Source organism: Oryctolagus cuniculus, chromosome 1 (assembly GCF_964237555.1).
Source record: "Oryctolagus cuniculus chromosome 1, mOryCun1.1, whole genome shotgun sequence".
Lineage (NCBI taxonomy): Eukaryota > Metazoa > Chordata > Mammalia > Lagomorpha > Leporidae > Oryctolagus > Oryctolagus cuniculus.
In genome coordinates, this window is record NC_091432.1 from 110,310,712 (window position 1) to 110,330,921 (window position 20,210).

At 55.3% G+C, this 20,210-nt stretch overlaps 3 protein-coding genes across 46 annotated transcripts in view; all 3 read left to right on the forward strand.

The window, feature by feature from the left end:
- KMT2A (lysine methyltransferase 2A) overlaps positions 1–8,118 on the forward strand; it is an 88,340-nt gene extending 80,222 nt beyond the window's left edge. For 10 of the 11 annotated variants that reach the window (XM_070078952.1, XM_070078968.1, XM_070078962.1 and 7 more), the window contains 5 exons: positions 1,748–1,926; positions 2,088–2,191; positions 3,246–3,329; positions 3,727–3,856; positions 4,349–8,118. In XM_070078952.1, coding sequence (XP_069935053.1) covers positions 1,748–1,926; positions 2,088–2,191; positions 3,246–3,329; positions 3,727–3,856; positions 4,349–4,624 — 773 coding nt within the window. In that variant the 3' untranslated portion in view covers positions 4,625–8,118. Of the gene's footprint in view, positions 1–1,747; positions 1,927–2,083; positions 2,192–3,245; positions 3,330–3,726; positions 3,857–4,348 lie in introns of all 11 variants that reach the window. The other variant, XM_070078958.1, reaches the window with a different exon arrangement.
- Positions 8,119–9,541: 1,423 nt separating this feature from the next.
- LOC100356669 (tetratricopeptide repeat protein 36) lies at positions 9,542–13,353 on the forward strand. Its single transcript, XM_070079151.1, has 3 exons — positions 9,542–9,795; positions 11,113–11,301; positions 13,076–13,353. The coding sequence occupies exons 1-3, from the start codon at positions 9,678–9,680 to the stop codon at positions 13,333–13,335; spliced, it is 567 nt and encodes a 188-aa protein (XP_069935252.1). The 5' UTR covers positions 9,542–9,677; the 3' UTR covers positions 13,336–13,353.
- A 31-nt stretch (positions 13,354–13,384) lies between these two features.
- Positions 13,385–19,545, forward strand: LOC100356929 (transmembrane protein 25). 34 transcript variants are annotated; one of them, XM_070079049.1, is made up of 10 exons: positions 13,448–13,588; positions 14,053–14,145; positions 14,402–14,713; positions 15,082–15,372; positions 15,579–15,707; positions 15,973–16,003; positions 16,115–16,215; positions 16,368–16,457; positions 18,035–18,094; positions 19,114–19,542. In XM_070079049.1, the coding sequence occupies exons 2-10, from the start codon at positions 14,076–14,078 to the stop codon at positions 19,392–19,394; spliced, it is 1,365 nt and encodes a 454-aa protein (XP_069935150.1). In that variant the 5' UTR covers positions 13,448–13,588; positions 14,053–14,075; the 3' UTR covers positions 19,395–19,542. The 34 variants fall into 34 exon arrangements, 30 of the variants coding, with proteins under 30 accessions (XP_069935155.1, XP_069935150.1, XP_017193614.3 ...); XM_070079047.1 differs by having other exon boundaries at positions 13,552–13,698; positions 14,056–14,145; positions 19,114–19,541; XM_070079044.1 differs by having other exon boundaries at positions 13,559–13,698; positions 19,114–19,541.
- Positions 19,546–20,210: the final 665 nt, after the last annotated feature.

Below are 20,210 nucleotides of genomic sequence, written 5' to 3' on the forward strand. Positions count from 1 at the left end.
CTTTTTCCAGGACCAGATCATATTTAGCCTGACTTCATCTATCTGGCCCCAGCGCTCACCACTTTCCTCAAGATTGCTTTTTCTGCAGCTGCAGCGCACTATTTATTATTCCAGATCCAAGTCCTAAAGTGCAGCCCACAGATATGAACTGAGATCTCTGGGTTCAGAAGAAGAAAGGTGAATTTTTCACGTGCACCGCCGAGTAAGCATCTTCGCTTATTTCACACGTGTGTCCACATTAGCATCCCGTGGTTCACACAGGAACTGTGTCTTCTCTCAGAATCCTGAATTCCTTTCTAGACCCTGCTCAACATCACCTCTTTTCTTTAGTGCTTTTGACTGAAATTCTCCCCTGTGTCTACAGAAACCCCAAGCTTAACAGGTTTAAACAGTGAGATAATTCATCATTTAGCATGACAGGAAGTCCAGAGGTAGGACAGACACCTGGATTGATTTATGTGGGAATTCTCAGTGTCCTCAAAGACCTGAATTCTTTCCCTCTTTTCCCTCTGTTCTCCAGGAGATAGCTTCACGTTCAAGCTAATAGCAAATGGCTGCCATACTCCCCAGGGTCACATTCTGCCACCGCGTTGTTCAGAGAACAGGCAGGGCTTTTATCAGGCACAATTGGACGCCTCACATATCGTAGACCAGATGAAGCCCCATGTCCGTTTTAAGCTAGTCACCAGCAAGGGGACCAGAATCCCCAGGAATGGCTGAGACTGATCTGGGATGGAAGGGATGCTGGAGGTTCATGACAACGACCTCCCTGTTCCCCAGTCCAAAGCGGGTCAGTGTCCATCTCCAGTGCTTCCTTGTCCTTGCCCACGCACCCTTGTGTTCATATGGGTATTATGAGGAAGGTAACACGGGGAAGTGACACAGAGAGTGATAATGGTAGGTTGTTCATGGCGGGGAACCTCTTTTAGACGAGGCAGTCCAGAAGAGGAGCCTCCTGATGCCATGACATCGGAGCTTCGACTTGAGTGATGGTGAGAAGAAGCCTCGTGTACAGACCTAGAGCGGAAGTTCCCCCTGCAGAGGAAACAGTCCCAAGTGGGAATGCCTTTGTTGTGCTGGCTTAGTCTGTCTCTTCCATGGAACGGAAATTCCGTAAACACAGGAGCCCTGGGGTGGGTGCTGTGAGCTCAGCTTTGTGAGCTTTGCCTTCCTGTTAGCAACACAATACCTCATCTCACTGTCAGCCCTTCAGTGAATGTAGAACATTCAGCCTGCATATTGAGATGAACCGAGAGAATGTACGTGAAAATTCCTATGTTTTGCAGTGTTTTTCTACCCAAGAATCCACAACAGTGTAGAAAAATTCTTGGAGAAAAATCACTGTTCTTTAGAAAAAAAAGTTACTGCTATTGCCTTACGTAGCTTCAGCTCTTGCATTGTAGACTGATGTTAAGACTTTAGTGTTCTGATTGTACCAGAAGTTATGCTCCTAAGAATGTTGCCTATGTAAAGACTTAACCTTACTGTTTGCCATTGAAACCAAATTAACTCTTAGAAATTCTCTAAATGAAACAAAAACTCGGCATCTAATTGCAACTTTTCTCCTTTAACAAAAAAATTAGCCAAGACAAACAAAAACTTAAAATATGGACAAGCCGCCACCACCACCGTGGAGCAGCAGGAGTCCCACCCCCTCGAGGCAGCTGCTGTTGATGCTGAAGCGCAGCACTGCGCCACTCCCCGCTGGCGGCCACGCCTCACTACCCAGGTGCCTTTGCTCCCACAGGTGTCAATGGTTTGAGGATGCTGGGGATTCTCCACGATGCAGTTGTGTTCCTGATTGAGCAGCTCTCTGGTGCCAAGCACTGTCGGAATTACAAATTCCGTTTCCACAAACCAGAGGAGGCCAATGAACCTCCCTTGAACCCTCATGGCTCAGCCAGGGCTGAAGTCCACCTGAGGCAAGTTGCATTCTTTTCTGTAAGGAGTTCGGGGCTCTGGTTTTATTATTTAATGTTACAGTTATTTTCCCACATAACCATTGAGATTTCTAATGCTAATGCCATCATTCTTTACTGCCTTAAAGCATTTCGCTAAATGGGTTTTAATCTTTTGGCTCCAGGAAGTCAGCATTTGACATGTTTAACTTCCTGGCTTCCAAACATCGGCAGCCTCCTGAATACAACCCCAATGATGAGGAAGAGGAGGAAGTGCAGCTGAAGTCAGCCCGGTGAGTCTGCCGTGGGTGGGACCATTTCCTCCTGAACCAGGCTTTCCTAACACTTTGCAAGACCAACATACAGTCTAAGTAAGCAGCAGTGGCCAGCTGGTAAAGAGAGGAATAGAAGTTAGAGAGGAAAAGTTCAAGTAACTGGAAAATGCATATTTTCTTTAATAGTCTGTGGGCTTTGGGCATCCACCAGAGTCATCACAGGCAGAGAGCACTAGACAGGTAAATTCGCATATTAAAACTGGGCCGTGGGGCCAGTGCTGTGGCGCAATGGGTTAACGCCCTGGCCTGAAGCACCGGCATCCCATATGGGCGCCAGCTCAAGACCTGGCTGCTCCGCTTCCAATCCAGCTCTCTGCTATGGCCTGGGAAGGCAGTAGAGGGTGGCCTAAGTCCATGGGACCCTGCACCCGCGTGGGAGACCCGGAGGAAGCTCCTGGCTCCTGGCTTCGGATCAGCGCTACTCCAGCCGTTGTGGCTAATTGGGGTGTGAACCAGCAGATGGAAGACCTCTCTCTCTCTCTCTTTTTCTCTGCCTCTCTCTGTGTAACTCTAACTTTCAAATAAACAAATAAATCTTAAAAAAAAAAAAATGAAAGAAAAGAAAAGAAAAACTGGGCCGTGCAGCAGGCATCGTGGCACAGCAGCAAGTTAAGCCACTGTTTGGGATGCCTGGGGCCAAGCTCCACCTCCACTTGCAATCCAACTTCCTCCTATTGTGCCTGGGAGGTAGCAGATGATGGCCTAAGTCCTTGGGTCCCTGTTGTCCGTGTGGAGACCCGGGTTGAATTCTTGGTTCCTAGCTTGGGAGTGGACTAGCAGATAGAAGATCTCTCTCTCTCTTTCTCTGTGTATTCCCATTTCTCTGTCACTGCCTCTCAAATAAGTAATAATTAATGAATAAAACTTTTTAAAATGGGCCTCACTGTATAAGGCACTTGTTATGATTGGAATTGAACAAAGAGTGTATTCATATTCCCTGGAAGCCTTCAATCCAAGACTCAAAGCTTTATTTCCTGAATGGAATTCATCAATACTATGTTTCGTCTCTTAGGAGGGCAACTAGCATGGATCTGCCAATGCCCATGCGTTTCCGGCACTTAAAAAAGACTTCTAAGGAAGCGGTTGGTGTCTACAGGTATGGCTAAAATTCTAGAAAGAATTCTAGAAAGTTAATGCATTTCCAAAATAATATGGAACCATATGCTGGAGTGACCTCCGTCAGTCACTCAGGTTTTTATAGAAGTTACTCCTTAAACCTGATATCTCGGGACTCTTCCAACTCCTTATGTTGAACAAGTAAACATTAAATATTGGTAATTCTTGTGAGCTACAGAGGGAAGAAATCTTCTGTCTTTGGCCATTTGTTAGAACAATGAATATATACAAGCCAGGTGTGTCCAAATTTTTTTTCCCCTCAGTAGTCTGTCCATCTGGGAAAACAGCAGACTTGGGGAATGTGTCACTTATTCTGTATTCACACAGTTGCACTTGCCAAGTTTATGCCTCATCCCGCTTCCGTCTTTACGTCCCAGGTCTCCCATTCACGGCCGCGGGCTTTTCTGTAAGAGAAACATTGATGCAGGAGAGATGGTGATTGAGTATGCCGGCAACGTCATCCGCTCCATCCAGACCGACAAGCGAGAGAAGTATTACGACAGCAAGGTGGGCCTCCCACTGCCGCCCTCCCAGCTCTTCTGTTCGCTGTAGAAAGGGGCCATCAACCCTCAGTATGAGTCCCAGATCCGAAAGAAATAGCCTGTGCATCGATGCAAAGACTTCCTGGCTTTTTTTTTACATTTTCACCTCTTTGACATTTTTAATGGGACCAGTGAAAGTCTGGAATCCAGTCGGAGGATTAGTACACAAAGATGCCCTTGGAAGGTTTGTCTGAGTGATTCCCAGGATCGGAAGTGCACAGCTCCCATGTTTTAGGTGTCTCTTTCCTGCAGAGCCATTAAGGAACTACAGTCTAGTGCTTGTACTCTGGGCATTCCTCATGGAGACGTCCTGAGAGATGGGAATTGGGAGACACCTGGAGGTTTTACTGGAAGAAACTGTGTTCACCCGTGGTCAGAGGTGACATCAGGAGGAGGCTGGGACTCGGGCTCACTAGGCCTGGGCTCTGAGAAGTAACCAGTTCTTGTTTCTGTGCAGGGCATCGGCTGCTACATGTTCCGCATCGACGACTCGGAGGTGGTGGACGCCACCATGCACGGAAACGCTGCCCGCTTCATCAACCACTCGTGCGAGCCCAACTGCTACTCTCGGGTCATCAACATCGACGGGCAGAAGCACATTGTCATCTTCGCCATGCGCAAGATCTACCGAGGGGAGGAGCTCACCTACGACTACAAGTTCCCCATTGAGGACGCCAGCAACAAGCTGCCCTGCAACTGTGGCGCCAAGAAATGCCGCAAGTTCCTCAACTGAGGCTGCTCCGGCCCCCGGCGCCAGAGCGCCAGGACCTACAGCCAGCCACGGCAGCGAGGAGCTCCAGGATGGACTGAGTGGGCACCACCGAGGGGCCTGAGCGCCCTGCCGCCCCATAGTCGCGCTGTACGAGAGCTGGCAGTCCTGGAGAGAGAGGAGGTGTCGAAGAAAAGATCCACGATCAGCCTTCTCCTGGGGCCCCTCTGGGAGATGGGGTCCTGAGCAGACTCGCCTGGGAGGAGCCTAGGGAGGGGTAGTTACGTGGGGAGCCTGGGCCCACGCTCTCCCCGGAGAGAAATGGCTAGCCTCGCCTCAGCCCTTTCCCGCGCTGCAGGGGGCTAGGCTCTGTTGGACGCCTGCTGGGCCGCCAGCCAGGCGCCGCCCTGGGCCGCCTGGGAGCAAGCAGAGAAGCTCTGGCGGTTTTCCCTGCCCTCCTCCACGTGGTTGGGAAGCAGAATTCCCAGCACCTCTGGTGTCCAAAGGCTGTCTTGGGGTTGTTGCCAATTCCTTTGCAAATACTGAGCCCTGGGCTGTAAGGGGGAGTGTCACCCCAGCGCCTTGTCTCAGCCAATCCTCTCCCTGACAGTAGGAGCCGCTGCCCTCTCTCGGTCCTCCCTTCACTCGGCCTCCTTCCTCTGCCCTGTCCTCCATCCCACTGCTTTCCCATTCTTCTTTCTGGGCGGTAGGGGGTGGGCTCCCTGCTCAAGGGCACTGCCTGCTGGGCATAGGATGTGCCGTCAGAAAGTCCCCTGACCTTGGGAGCACTCCAGGTGGGGAGGTGGACAGGAGCCAGTGGCCATAACCAGACAGAATTTGGAGTCATGTCCGTGAAGCTCCTGTGAGAGTTCTGGGGAAGTATATGTAGCATGATTTTTTTTAGAAGAAGAAAAAGATTATTTAAATAGGATTTGAATCATGCCACACCCAGAATATCACCACCGGGATGCGCCCTGGGCCCCGTTCCTAGGCCAGGTTCCTTTCTTTGCCCCTTGCCAAGACATAGGAAGACTCCATTCATAAACGGTCAGTGTCCGGTTGAAGGCAGAACACTAATCTGATTTCAAGGCCCTAAACTTGGGGACTAGACCACCCTGTGTGGAGGGGACTCTGCCGCCTGTGCGCGATCCATGGATAAAGTCAATTCCATGACACTACTGCCCTGGTGACTCCCTGGGACGCGGTCAGAACAGCAGCAAACGTTTCTTCTCTCCCTTCCCCCGAGACAGTGTCCTGAACCTGTTAAATTAAGTCATTGGATTTTACTCTGTTCTGTTTACAGTTTACTATTTAAGGTTTTATAAATGTAAATATATTTTGTATATTTTTCTATGAGAAGCACTTCATAGGGAGAAGCACTTATGACAAGGCTATTTTTTAAAACCGCGGTATTATCCTAATTTAAAAGAAGATCGGTTTTTAATAATTTTTTATTTTCATAGGATGAAGTTAGAGAAAATACTCAGCTGTACACACAAAGTCTGGTTTCCCTGCCCGACCCCTCCCCCTGGAAGGTGTCCTCTCCGTCGTTTCACGTGTAGCTAGTCTGTGCCCGTCCGCTCTTTGACAATACACGGAGAAGGAAGGCCACCCAGCTGCACTGGGCCACTCCCCTCCTTCCCCGTGGAGGCTCCTCCCAAGGCTGCAGTATAGGACCCGGCTACAGCACTTCCTGCTCCTCCTCCCTCTCCTCCTCCTCCTCCTCCCAGAACTGTCTCCCTCCTCTCCTGCTCGGCCCCAGAGCGGCGGGAGGTGATGCGCACCTTCCTCAGCTCTCCTCCGGCAGAGTCCGCAGCCGCCCCGTGGACGGCACCTGCCAGCCTCCATCGCCATCTGCCTCTTTAGGTCGCCTCCTTTCCGTCCCCTCCGCCCACCACGCCCTCCTTCCTGCAAAGCACCCGCTGATCCCCGCGTGCCCTCTTTGGGGCAGCCCGTTGAAACTGAAGCACAGTCTGACCACTCACGATAAAGCAGATCTGCCTCCGCCTCCGCCACAGGGCTCAGAGCAGTGTAGTCCAAGGAGAGGGTGGGGCGCCCTTTCCTCGCCGCGGGAAGTCATGCCTAGGGAAGTCTAGCAAAGCAATACGACTCGGCCCAGCACTCTCTGCCCCCAGGACTCGTGGCTCTGCTGTGCCTTCCATCCTGGGCTCCTTTGCTTCTGTGACCTTAAGAACTTTCGCCTGGTGGCTTTGCTGGAACATTGTCACTGTGTCCACTGTCATGCAGGGAGCCCAGCACTGTGGCCAGGATGGCAGAGGCTTCCTCGTCACCATGGAGAAGTGCCAGCAGGGGACTGGGGAAAGCACTCGACCCAGACCTCCCCTCCCCGTCCTGTTGCCCGTGAACAAGACGCAGTGGCCCGAGGGGCTCCACTCGTGTCTGCTTTCCTTTATTATTGCACTGTGTGAGGTTTTTTTGTAAATCCTTGTATTCCTATTTTTTTTAAAGAAAAAAAAAACTTAAGCTGCGTTTGTTACTGAAACGATTAATGCACTGATGGGTCATGAATTCACCTTGAGAAAGACCCAAGGCCAGTCAGGGGTGGGGGGAACTCAGCTAAATAGACCTAGTGACTGCCCTCCTAGGCCGCGCTGTACTGTGAGCCCCCCCTCGTTCTCTTCCTCCAACCCCGAACCCCGAGGACAGGGGAGGAACCACATCTGTCCTTCTCCTGCCAGCAGCAGCTGGTTTGCCTTGCCTTTCCACCCCCGACCATCAACCACAGAAATGAGAAATTGCTCTTTCAGCTCAGCCTTGAGTCCATTGCCAAAAATTTCAGCACACCTGCCAGCAACTTGGGGGATGAGCTAAGGCTTCCCCCCGCAGAGGGGAAGAAGGCAAGGATGGCGTAGCTGTCTCCAGAACGTGTCTGAGTCTGTTTGGAAAGTGACCGAGGAATCCCCGCACAAAAGTGCAGACGGAGGAATCGCGGTGGGTCGTTCCCAAGAATCCCCCAAGGGGCATCCCAGATCCCTAAGGAGTAACAGCTGCAAACCTGGTCAGTTCTCAGTGAGAGCCAGCTCACGTTCGCTTTGCTGCTAGAACCTGTTGTGGCTGCATTTCCTGGTGGCCAGTGACAACTGCGTGACCAGAAGAGCTGCGTGGCGCCGCCGCCCCTTCGGCCGGAACCCGGTCCCTTGGCTCCCTCCGTGGCTGCCCACCACCCCAGCACAGCCCCTCCTGTTTTTAGACCAATAACAAGAGTTAAGGGGGAAGCCTTGGCAGCTAGAAGTTCTCAACCAAGACTCCTTGGCCGGGACCCAGTCCACCACCCTGCTCACCTCCGTCTCACCCCCGGCCAATGCAGTGAGCACCATGCAGCAACCTTGATTCAAAAACAAACAAACAAACAAAAACAAAAAAAGAAAAAAAAAGAAAAAATGCAACAACACACGAAAAACAAAAAAAAAATCTTTTAATGAATGTATCTTTCTAAAGGACTGGCGTTCAATCAAATATCTGAAAATACTAAAGGTCAAAACCTTGTCAGATGTTAACTTTTAAGTTTGATTTGGGATTTTTCTTTTTAATCGAGATCAAGTTGTCCTTGTTTTTGTTTTAAAGGAAAAGCGGGTCATCGCAAAGGGCTGGGTGTCATTCTGTGTTTCATTCCCTTCATTTTAAAGCAATACAAGGGTATTGAGCAGATGGTTCTGATACCAGTCAAGTCTCTCACTCTGAAAACTTGCAACCTTTTCTGTTTGTTTTGGTTTTCAAATAAATATAAATATGATATATATAGGAACTAATATAGTAATGTACCATGTAACAAAGCCTAGTTCAGTCCATGGCTTCTAATTCTCTTAACACTATAGATAAGGATTGTGTTCCAGTTGCTAGTAGCGGCAGGAAAATGTCAGGCTAGCCTTCCTCTGGTCCCCGAGACGGGGGACTCAGACCACAGGGGGATGGGAAGCGAGGCCGTCCCCGGGACCAGAGAGAGATGCAGAAATGGTGTCACCTGGATTTTTTTCTGCCCTTGAATGTTGCCAGTCGGTACCTGTATCCTTGTTTCTGTTTCTGCCATGAATGTCGGGGTTTCCACCTGCACTTAGGGGACAGTTGTGTTCTGTGCTTTCCTGGTGTCCTGCTCTGAGGTAACTCTAGTTCTGTCTCTCAACCAAGAAAACAGACTCGTGCTGTTTCTTTCCTTGAACTTTACCAGTCTCTCTAGTAAACACAGGTAGCTGAATAATCGTTTCAAGAGCTCAACAGATGACAAGCTTCTTTTCTAGAAATAAGACATTTCTTGACAACTTTATCATGTATAACAGATCTTTTGTTTTGTTATTTTTTTCCTTGTGTTCTTCCAAGCTTCTGGTTAGAGAAAAAGAGAAAAAAAAAAAAGGGCAAATGTGTCTAAAGTCCATCAGTGTTAACTCCCTGTGACAGGGACGAAGGAGAATACTTTAATAGTTCAAAAAATAATAATGCTGAAAGCTCTCTACGAAAGACTGAATGTAAAAGTAAACGTGTACATACTTGTAAAAAAAAGGAGTTTTTAAACATGTTTATTTTCTATGCACTTTTTTTTATTTAAGTGATAGTTTAATTAATAAACATGTCAAGTTTATTGCTGCACAAGGTTGAGCTTCCTTTTGGCTTGGGGGGGGCGTGGCCTGTGGCCTGGTTACTCAAGCACCTTCCCATTCTTTTAAGATGGTAACTCCAGGCTGGCTGTTCTAGCCGCATTCTGTCCCCTTACCCACTGGAGACGGATGCCCAGGACCTAACGAGTTTAGTGTTCTCAACTGTGAATACTTAATGCATAATCAAACCAAATCATTCCGGCTGGGTGACAGGCCGCAGCGCGCTGTGCTCTGCCCCACCTTAAGGCTGGAGCGGATTTGTTTGTTCTGTGTTGGGAAAGGAGGGCAGTGGGGAAAGAACTGTAAATATTCTGCCTAGCCAGGGTCGCTGACCCCAGGCCGGAGGGGTTGAGCTCAAGCCACAAAGAGGTTGTCCCAGGAAAGCGGCTGCCTGCTGCCTGCTGCCTGCTGCCGGCTCCGCCCCAGCCCGGCTTCTCTCCCCTCCTGGGAGTTTGGAGTTGAGCACCATGGCGACTCCGAATGATCGCGCCGTGCTGCAGGCCATCTTCAACCCCAACACCCCGTTTGGAGATGTTGTGGGGTTGGACCCGGAAGAAGACGCAGAGGAGGAGGAAGCCGATGAAGGTGAGCATTTGGCCTTGGACAGTGGCTCTGCACATGGGCTAGTGCACACAGAGCTTGTTCCATGACCCCGGGATTACGGCTGAGCTTGGAACCTGAGGGCTCGGCTGATCCTTAGTATGCCTGGTGACAAGGATGTGACAAAGACCGCCAGTCTGTCCGGCCTGCTCCATGGACTGTGCTAATACCTCTGCTGTAACAGAGAACATGACCCCCTGCAGAACGGCCGATGGAAACAGGGCAGGGGGTGGCTGAGCGGGCATGCGGGCAGACGCATCTGCCACGCACTGAGCGGACTTGGCTCACTGGCTTTTCCACTGCCCCTCATGGAGGTGTTTTTTTGTTTGTTTTGTTTTTGACAGGAGAGTAGACAATGACAGAGAGAGAGACAGAGAAAAAGGTCTTCCTTTGCCATTGGTTCACCCTCCAATGGCCGCCACGGCTGGCGCGCTGCCGCCTGCGCACCGCGCTGATCCGATGGCAGGAGCCAGGTGCTTTTCCTGGTCTCCCATGGGGTGCAGGACCCAAGCACCTGGGCCATCCTCCACTGCACTCCTGGCCACAGCAGAGAGCTAGCCTGGAAGAGGGGCAACCAGGACAGAATCCGGTGCCCCGACTGGGACTAGAACCCGGTGTGCCAGCGCTGCTAGGCGGAGGATTAGCCTAGTGAGCCACGGCGCCGGCCCCCTCATGGAGTTTTGATGCCCTTTGTTTCTGGTTAGGAAGCCCAAGCTTTATGGGGACTTTAGGCTGAAAGGCTCAGGGGTAGATCCGAGCTGATCCTTAGGCTCTGGTCAGGGCGGTCACAGTGCCCCCCCTTTAATATTTTGTTTATTTATTTATTTGAGAGGTAGAGTGCAGAGAGAGAGAGAGAGAGATCTTCCATCTGCTGGCTCACTCCCCAAATGGCCGCCAATGGTTGAGGCTGGGTCAGGCCAAAGCCAGGAGCTTCTTCTGGGTCTCCCACGTGTTGGGCAGAAGCTTTGTGTAGGACAAGTAGGAGAGTGAAACAAGCTAAAGAGCCACAGACCTGTGTTCAAACCCAAGCTCTGCAACTTAGGGGCTGTGCGACCTTGAGTGCTTAAACTACAAGTTAAGGAACTGGGGATGGGAGCCCCTTGGCAATGAATCGGGGGCCAACCAAGACCTGCCCCCAGGTTTCTTTGGAACTCGGGCAATGCCAGCTCCCAACCATGATGACCTCAGCTCCCCAAACTGCAACTGACCCCTTCTGTGACCCACACCCAGACAGCCTTGGCTCAGGTCGCCCTGAGATGCGTTTTCTTCTTGGTCCTGATCGCACCTGTCCCCTCTGGGCAGACAGAGGTTTCCCTCAAGCACAGCTGGAGCAGTCCAAGGCCCTGGAGCTGCAGGGGGTGATGGCAGCCGAGGCTGGGGACCTGGGCACAGCCCTGGAGAGGTTTGACCAAGCCATCCACCTGCTGCCTGAGCGAGCCTCAGCCTACAACAACCGAGCCCAGGCCCGGCGACTCCAAGGAGACGTGGCAGGTGAGCAGCGGTGAAGCCCGGAGCTCCTGCAGAAGGGGTTCCCAGAGGGCACTGCCCAGAGACCGGGGGGGGGGGGCTGGGCTTGGGGGCGTGGGGAGCTCAGGCAGCAGGTGGCAGGCCAGCGGGCAGAGCGGGCACTGGGACAGCGGCGTAGCAGGCTTGAGAGGGGTCAGCAGGGGCCCTGTCCCTGAAAGGCAGGTTTGGAAGGATGAGGAGTTGGCTGGGTCAGCAGGAGAAAGTAGAGTCTGCGGAGGACCAGAAGGCAGGCACAGGGGCAGGGTGGCTGGAGCAGGCAGTGTGGACAGACGCCCAAGCTACGCCTGCAGAAAGACTAGGGAGTGCCAGCCCGTGACTGCCCTGTGTCTTGTTGAAACCATGGGGGATCACGAGGGTTTTACAAGGAGTAGCTGGATTGCACCTGCTGTTCTCAGGTCACTCGGGCTGAAGTGGGGACACGGAGACACAGGGGACTGTGCTGGGGACCAGAGTCCAGGCTGATGCAAGGTGTTACCACAGAAGCCTGGGAGGGAACAGCAGAATGGGTAGGACTAGCAGTGGTGGTGGGACTCCAGGCTGGAGTTCACGCTCCTTTCTGGGAATAATGGAGACCTGAGGCCCTTCTGCAGGCGCCACTGTTCCAGGCAGCCGGGGACAAGCCGCTGACTGAAACCCCGTAGAGAAGCAAGGTGATTCCTCCGGGAGGCCCTGGGCTCCTCCAGTCCAGCAATCCCGGAGCTTCTGGGCAGTGTGGGTGGGGCGGGGAGCACAGCTCCTGCTGGGGGAAGGCGGCCTTGCTCCAGGATAGTGCTGGAGCGCCCCAAGGGATCCAGACCGGAAGTGAACTGAGGCGAAGACAGGGAGGAAGCTGTCGGGGATCTTACTGAAGACCTCCGCAGAGGCCCACCTCAAGTACTGTACAGGAAACACGGAAGATCCAGGAGACAATGGAAGAATGAGGAGAGGCCATCAGTGCAGACCATAGGGAACAGAGAACTTCTAAGGCATGGAAGGGGGGAAAAAAAAAAAAAACCCTGAAAAGGAAAAGAATGAAAAGCTGACTTTACTGCATTTGCAAGGACTGTGCAGCTAAGCATAATTTTAAAAAAATTACTTATTTATTTGAAAGGCAGAGTTGGAGTGAGAGATCTTTCATCTGCCGTTTCAGCTCCCCGGATGGCCTTAATCAGAGTCAGGAACACCACCAGAGTTTCCACGTGGGTGCAGGGTCACAAGCCCTTGGTTCATCCTCTCCTGCTTTCCTAGGCGCATTGGCAGGCAGCTGGATCGGAAGAGGGGCAGGCAGGACCAGTGCCCATAGAGGCTACTGGCGACCCAAGCAGCGGCTTAACCCGCTGTGCCCCAGCCCTACGTATAACCTGGTTAACTGAGATTCAGGATGAGTCACGTGGAACACAGTAAAAGCATAACTATTAAGGGGAATGGCCTGCCGCCACCTGCAGGGGCAGCGGGGCAGGGTCTTTCCCGCAACGTGCGTGTCTCGGTGTGTTCGTGGTGGACAGTCAGCGGAGCGCGGCGAGGCCTGACCTTTGGTCCCAGCTCCGCCTCTAAGCGGCTGTGCAGCCCAGTCTGCATCCGTGAAAGGGGAACCACGGCCCGCACCTCCATGGGCAAACCCGCGCGTGCAAATGGCCCGGCTCGGCGCCTCAGGGACCCGCACGGCCTGCGGCGCCGGGCTTAGCCGCGGAGGCGCGGGGGACCGGGCACCGGGCATCCCCGCGCGCCGCTGACCCCGCCCGCCCGGCCTCTCCCGCAGGCGCCCTGGACGACCTGGAGCGCGCCTTGGCGCTGAGCGGCGGCCGGGGCCGCGCCGCCCGCCAGGGCTTCGTGCAGCGTGGGCTGCTGGCGCGACTGCAGGGCCGGGACGACGACGCCCGCGGGGACTTCGAGCGGGCGGCGCGGCTGGGCAGCCCCTTCGCGCGGCGCCAGCTGGTGCTGCTCAACCCCTACGCCGCTCTGTGCAACCGCATGCTGGCCGACATGATGGGGCAGCTGCGCGGCGCCCCGAACCAATAAAGCTGCCGGGCTCACCGACTCCGCCTGCTTCTGCGTCGAGCCCACGCGCCACGCACAGGGGCAGGGACGCTCGGGGGAGCGCGGCAAGGAGGCCCGCCCGGGGCCGGCCACCACCTGCCTGGGGAGGGAGGGCCCGTGGCGCCCGCGGTCGGGCATTGATTGGCCCTGCCTGGCCGGCCCCCGCCCTTGCCGCGGACTGCGGCGCCCTTCAGACCTGAGCAGTCGCTCGGGCTGCGCTCGGGGCGGCAGCCAGGTGAGCGGTCCGGGAGTGGGCGGGGCGGAGGGAGCACGCTGCGGCGACCCCCGCGCCTGCGATTTTCCCGGCTCGGCTCCAATCCACCCCAGGAACCAGGATTGGGAAAGGTGGGATGGGGAATGGGGCAGGAGGGAGGTCCGGGCCGGGGGGAAGGCGAGTCCTCTGGGGGTGACGTTCGTGTGCGCTTGTGTGCGTCCGATTGCTCTCGCTGCTTCTGTAAGCTTGCAGGTGTGTGCGGTTTGTACCCCTGGAGTCAGTGCTGGATCCTGCTCCCACGCGCGTCCGGGCACCTGCTGGGTGTGTGTTTGTGCGTGTGTGAGTGCATTGTGGCTTCGGGCTCTATTGTGGGCTATTCTGCATTTGTGTTTCCATGCCTGGTTCCTGGAGAGTGAATTCCTGGAGGAACTGCTGGGCCCGTCAGCTCCCACCTGGCTCACAGCGCGGCTCGCCCCTTCTCTCAGCAGTCCGGGGCCCTGGCAGGGCCATGGCGCTGCCCCCAGGCCCAGCTGCCCTCCTGCACTCACTGCTGCTCGTGCCGGGCCTCCTGAGCTCAGGTACTCACCCTTTTCGTTCTTTGGCAGAGCGCTTCTGGGGGCCAGAGCCCCCTCGCTGCGTGCACGATGCCCTGGGTGCCCACTCCAAGCCCTGGGCTCCGGGCTAGGTTTCCCTCTCTCACCTGCCATGGGTCCAGCCAGTCCCTTGAGAGAACCCCGGTGCCCTGTCCCCCAGCCTGCAGTCCCTCTGCAACTGGACTCGGCCTGGTCAAAGAACAGTATGGAGCCTCCCTAGAGGCCCCCTGCTTTGTTCCAGGTCAGGGGGAGTTGGCACCACAGATCGATGGTCAGACCTGGGCGGAGCGGGCACTTCGGGAGAATGAGCGCCACTCCTTCACCTGCCGGGTGGCAGGGGGCCCTGGCACCCCCCAGCTGGCTTGGTACCTGGATGGGCAGCTGCAGGAGGCCAGCACGTCAAGGCTGCTGAGCGTGGGTGGGGAGGCCTTCTCCGGAGGGACCAGCACTTTCACTGTCACTGCCCAGCGGGCCCAGCACGAGCTCAACTGCTCCCTGCAGGACCCAGGCAGCGGCCGGCCAGCCAACGCCTCTGTCATCCTCAACGTGCAGTGTGAGTGCCCCCGGGGTGGGGTGCGTCCTCTGCCCGGGGACCCCCAGCAGCCCCCAGCAAGACACTTAACAAACGTTGCAGCACTTTGCAAGGATTAACTCACTTTGTCCTCGTGGTCGTCTGAGAAGTGAGGCACCAAGGGGTTGAGCAGTGAGTCCAAGTCATACCCCTGGTGAGAAGCAGAGCCACCATTCAAATCCAGACTCTTGTAATCACGCTGGACACCACTAGGAAATGCTGCTTCCCCAGCACACTTGGGCCCCTGCTTCTGTGTCCCCTGAGGAGAGTCTAGGGCCCTGGACTTGGGAAGAAAGGGCTGGGAAGATGAGGGGCCGTGGTGACACCATATTGTTCTCTGCTTCACCCAGTTAAGCCAGAGATCACCCAGGTTGGGGCCAAGTACCCGGAAAATGAGGGCTCAGGCCTCTTAGTTGTCCTGTTTGCCCTGGTGCGTGCCAACCCACCTGCCAATGTCACCTGGATCGACCAGGATGGGCCGGTGACTGTCAACACCTCCGACTTCCTGGTGCTAGACGCCCAGAACTACCCCTGGCTCACCAACCACACCGTGCAGCTGCAGCTCCGCAGCCTGCCGCACAACCTCTCGGTGGTGGCCAGCAACGATGTGGGAGTCACCAGTGCCTCGCTCCCGGCGCCCGGTGAGCATTGCCAGCAACTGGCCCAGCGTAGCCTCAGGTGGGCGCAGGGACCATAGCACAGACATGGGAGGACTTGTTGCTTTGGGGAGGTTAGGGGGTGAGCTGTCCCTGGCCACCTTGGGCAAGGAGGGGGCAGAGAAATATTGAGGGCATCCTGGGGGTGGGGGCACTGCCTACTTGGAACCTAACCAGGACACAACCTGCAGGGCTCCTGGCCACCCGGGTGGAAGTGCCACTGCTGGGCATCGTCGTGGCTGGGGGGCTTGCCCTGGGCACCCTAGTGGGGTTCAGCACCTTGGTGGCGTGCCTGGTCTGCAGGAAAGAGAAGACCAAAGGTAGGGCCGGGGGCACTGGTGGCCGAGGGTGGCTGTGGGTAGCAGCCAGAGCTGCGAGTGGGGCTGGGCAGGGCTCTTCCAGAGTGTGGCCGGGGTAAGACAGCGTGCACCCCTGCACACCAGGTGGCAGGGGCAGGCACTGGGAGCCCCATCTCTGCTGGGCATTTGAGGCCTCTGTTCTGAGGTCCCGGCTCTGAAAGGGCAGGGGTGGAGCCCGGCGTGGGGGGGTGCACTGGCAGTCACGGCCTGGTTTCTTTCTCCTCAGGCCCCTCCCGGCGCCCATCTCTGATCTCTAGGTAACTCTCCCTGGGGCTGGGTGGACGGATGGTTTGGACCTGGAGGCAGGTGGGGACCGGAGCCCGGGCTGCTGGTGCCAGCACGCACTGAAGCCTCCGTCTGCCCTGTAGTGACTCCAACAACCTGAAACTCAACAACGTGCGCCTGCCGCGGGAGAACATGTCCCTCCCGTCCAACCTGCAGCTCAACGACCTCACTCCGGATTGCAGAGGTACGCCCAGCCCTCCTCTCCCCCTGCCCCTGCTGCTCCTGCTTTAAAAGCATCAGAAGTGCTTGGGAGACAGAGGGAGAGCTTGCTACCCAGTGGGGCTCGGCCCCATCAGGCACGCACCTCATCCTGGCACCACCCTCTCTGTCATCCAGCAGGGAAACCAGCAGACCAGCAGATGGCTCAGAATAGCAGCCGGCCAGAGCTTCTGGACCCAGAGCCCGGCGGCCTCCTCACCAGCCGAGGTACTGGGGAGGGAGGGGCCTGCTGCTGCCTCTCTGCTCCCCTCCCGTGCTTATCCTGAGTACCAGGGGCAGAGAGGCCCCCAAGGATCGAGGGTCCCTGATTGTCCCCCCTCCCCAGGCTTCATCCGCCTCCCAATGCTGGGCTACATCTATCGAGTGTCCAGCGTGAGCAGCGATGAGATCTGGCTCTGAGCTGAGGATGGGACAAGTGCCCTCCTGGCCCCGCTGCACCCTCCCACTCCTGCTCCAAGGCATCCCGGGCCTGGCCACGCCACCGCCACTTGGCTGCCTCCTGGCTGCTGTGCCCTCTGATGCGTTTCACTGGGCCCTGACACACAGGGGCACAGATGTCCTCTTGCCTGAGCCCTTGTGCTCACTCAGGCTGGGGACTGCACGAGATGGCTGGGCCCAGGCAGGGGGGGCTCTTCCGTCAGGTGGGTTCCCTCGTCACTCGGCATCCAGGTGTGGCGTGGCCTGCAAGGCCCCCGTCCCGTTCCTCCTCTGCACCTGTACAGTAGGCATGGGGCTGCCTGCGTGGGGGGACAGGGAGGGCCCTGCACGTTCTGGACCTTCCTGTGCTATGTAGCTTTGTTCCCTCAGGGAAATGTAGGACCCCCCCCCCCCCAGCTGCCCAGCCCATCTGCCCTCCACACAGGAGCCGGCCCCTGGCCCCGGGGCCCTGGCCAAGCACAGCCTGGTCCCTTTTGCTGCACACCTCTCTGTCCTCTGTCCCCTTGCCCTGCCTCCTCCCGGGCATCAAAGATTATACACTGGACTTACTCCACGGGGCCCTAGACGACCCCAAAGGCCTGGCCCCTGGCAGTGCCAGTGCCTGGTGTTAGCACAAGTCAGGGTAGAAGGAGGAGGTGACAAGTCCGTGGCACTCAGGACAGCATGTAGCTATGCATCACTTTTACAGTGTTGGCACTTTAAGCACAGCCCCCAGGGAAGGGGGTGAGCGAGGGCCCCAGAGCCCCGAGTTTGACCTCTCTGGCATTCACTGTGAGCGACTGAGGCTCAGGATCGATGGTGGCTTTCTCTCTCTGCATGTCTTCCCCTTGGTGGGACCCTGGCCCCGGCCACGCCCTGGCTGCCCCACCCTCTGCACTTTAGGGGCTGGTCCCCACAGGCACAGAACGCAGTGGTGCCAGCAGTTCCGGGGGTTGTGGAGAGAGAGGGAGCCCACAAACCCCCCAAAGCAACCTAAGAATGCTGTAAAAAGCAACGTGGTGACGACAGGAGAGCACCAGGTGCAGTGTGTTTCTCCCCTGTTGAGGTCTTATTTTATAATTTTTCCCATGTTACTGCCTAGGACAGTGCGAAGCACAAAGTAAATTCAATAAACTTGACTGAACGGAGTTCCATGTCTTTGCTTCATTTCTTCAAATGCCTTCTAAATGAAATCTCTGAATCACACAGTGGAGAAAATAGCGAGCACCCACGCACCCACGCTCGGCTCTGTTCCATCAACCTGCGCCCACGTGGGAGGCCGTCGCCGCGGGCGGAGCATCAGCCTACTGCACAGCGCCGGCCCCACAATCCTTATTTTAAATACGGCCCCTTCCTTCTGTCCTCAGAGGTGCTCCTGCCCAGAGCCTCCGCGGTCAGAGCTGTCCATCTTCTGTTGGGGCAAGGAGGTAGGTGGGGAAGTTTCTGGGACCCCACTCCGTCCACAGAATCACCAGGCCTGCTCTCAGCCGCGCACGGCACACCTGCCGTCAGAAACGCCTGGCACTTTCCATTCCTGGCACTTTCTAGGGTTCCGGTGTCCAGCAGCTTCCGTTCTGGGCTCTCTCCTCCACGGTTTCAGAGTTCTTCTCTGCTTCCCCAACTGCCCACCCCAAATCAGTTACTCTTGTCCACATTCCAAAATTATGTTGCTTATATAGTCGGTGGTCATTTTCTTCTGTCATCTGTCCTAACTGGTTTATGGTTTTTTTAAAACAAAAATTCTTGAGACAGGCATAATGGCACAGCAGGTTAAGCTGCTGCTTGAAATGTTGGCATTTAATATCTGAGTGCCAGTTCAAGTCCCAGCTGCTCTGATTCCAATCCACTTCCCTGCTAACGTGCCTGGAAAAGCAGCAGAGGATGGCCCAAGTGCTTGGATCCCTGCCACCCACTTGGGAGACTTTAGCCAAGTTCCATGTCCCTGGCTTTGGCCTGACCCAGCCCTGGCTGTTGCAGTCACTTGGGGAATAAACCAGCAGATGAAAAAGCTTTCTCTATTTTAAAATATTTATTTATTCTCAAAAGAGTCACAGAGATAGAGGGAGAGACCCTTCATCCTCTAGTTCACTCCTCAGATGGCCACAGCAGCCAGCCATGGGCCAGGCCGAAGCCAGGAGCCTCTTCCAGGTCTCCCACATAGATGCAGGGGCCCAAGCGCTTGGGCTGTTTTACACTGCTTTCCCAGGCACATTAGCAGGGAGCTGGATCGGAAGTGGAGCAGCCGGGACTTGAACTGGTGCCCATGTGGGATGCCAGCGTCGCAGGTGGTGTATGCCACAGTGCCAGCCCCGGGACAGCTCTTAAACTCTCCCTCTCTGTTACTCTGCCTTTCAAAAAATTAAAACTCTTACGTGTCATTTTTTTTTTTAGTAAGATTAAAGGAAGGCGTAAAGATGTAACTACTTGGGCTTGACTTTTGTTGTAGAAGTGTTAAGGACCTCGGATCAGCAGAGACGGGGAGGGACATTTCCAACACGAAAAACAGCCTCCATAAAGGCTGAGTCAGAAGAGAACTCCCAAGCCCTGTTTGGAGTGTGGCAAGCAGCTGGGTTTTGCGGTCCACATCTGGGAACTGTGGACGTGAGGGTCTTGGGGTGGAGACAGAGCAGCCAAATGGAAAATCTAAAGAGCCACGCTGCAGATTTACGCTTGGTGGCACTTCATCTTCTCACGTATCTGTTACCCTCGGAAGAGCCGAAGAGGTGAGCTGGTGTTCATTCTGTTTGACAGCTGGGTTAAGGAGGCAGAGAAGGTAACTGACCTCTCCCAGGGCGCAGGGCAGGCAGCCAGGAGGGAGCAGCTGGAGCTGGGGGACAGCGGAGACTGGAAGCAGTGGCTCAGGCCAGGGTGGAGAGCAGAAGGGATACTCAAAAGCCCAGGCACAGCCAGGAGCTCAGACAGGAAGTGCAGCTCACCCGCGCTATTCGCAGTCTCTGGGCGTGGATTCAGCCACGTAACACTTCGTGTAATCCCCAGGTCACCCCTCGCAGGGTTTGGGATGTGCTTCAGAGCAGGGAGAACCTGGAGTCACTAGGGCCGGCACTGTGGTGGGGCAGGTACAGCCACTGCCTGTGACGCTGGCACCCAGATGGGGGTCGGTTCAGTCCCTAGCTCTCCCTCCCTCTCTCTGTAACTGTACTTTTCAAATAAATAAACTCTAAAAAAAATCAAAGAAGAAGCAGTGCAGTTTCAGGTTTCCTGACCAGAGTTTGCTTTAACTCCAAAACATGCCCCAAATCCGTCGGTCTCTCCAACTTCCGCCCTGACCCCAGCCACAGCCACCTGCCTGGATTCCTGCAACAGCGAGGCGGGGAGCGCACAGCCAGACGGGGCCTGCCGGAGGCCGGCATTCTCTGGACAGGGACCCCGAGCAAAACGGGTCCCTCCACGCCCGCTCTGGGGTGGCCTCCGTGGGCAAAGCTGGTTGATGACACTGCCTGCACGTGACCTCATTATTACCAGGCCACCTTCTTTGCCTCCGCCTTCTGCTCCAACAGCCTTTTCTCTTTCATTTCAAAGAAA

Bases quoted from the DNA above. Each gene is read 5' to 3' on its own strand.
- LOC100356669 (XM_070079151.1), top strand. From the start codon at position 9,678: ATGGCGACTCCGAATGATCGCGCCGTGCTGCAGGCCATCTTCAACCCC. The intron at 9,796-11,112 runs GTGAGCATTTGG...CCCTCTGGGCAG, and splicing joins GGAGGAGGAAGCCGATGAAG to ACAGAGGTTTCCCTCAAGCA. The intron at 11,302-13,075 runs GTGAGCAGCGGT...CCTCTCCCGCAG, and splicing joins ACTCCAAGGAGACGTGGCAG to GCGCCCTGGACGACCTGGAG.
- LOC100356929 (XM_051835991.2), top strand. From the start codon at position 13,962: ATGCCTGGTTCCTGGAGAGTGAATTCCTGGAGGAACTGCTGGGCCCGT. The intron at 15,410-15,578 runs GTGGGCGCAGGG...CACAACCTGCAG, and splicing joins CTGGCCCAGCGTAGCCTCAG to GGCTCCTGGCCACCCGGGTG. The intron at 18,095-19,113 runs GTAGGTGGGGAA...CTTTTGTTGTAG, and splicing joins TCTTCTGTTGGGGCAAGGAG to AAGTGTTAAGGACCTCGGAT.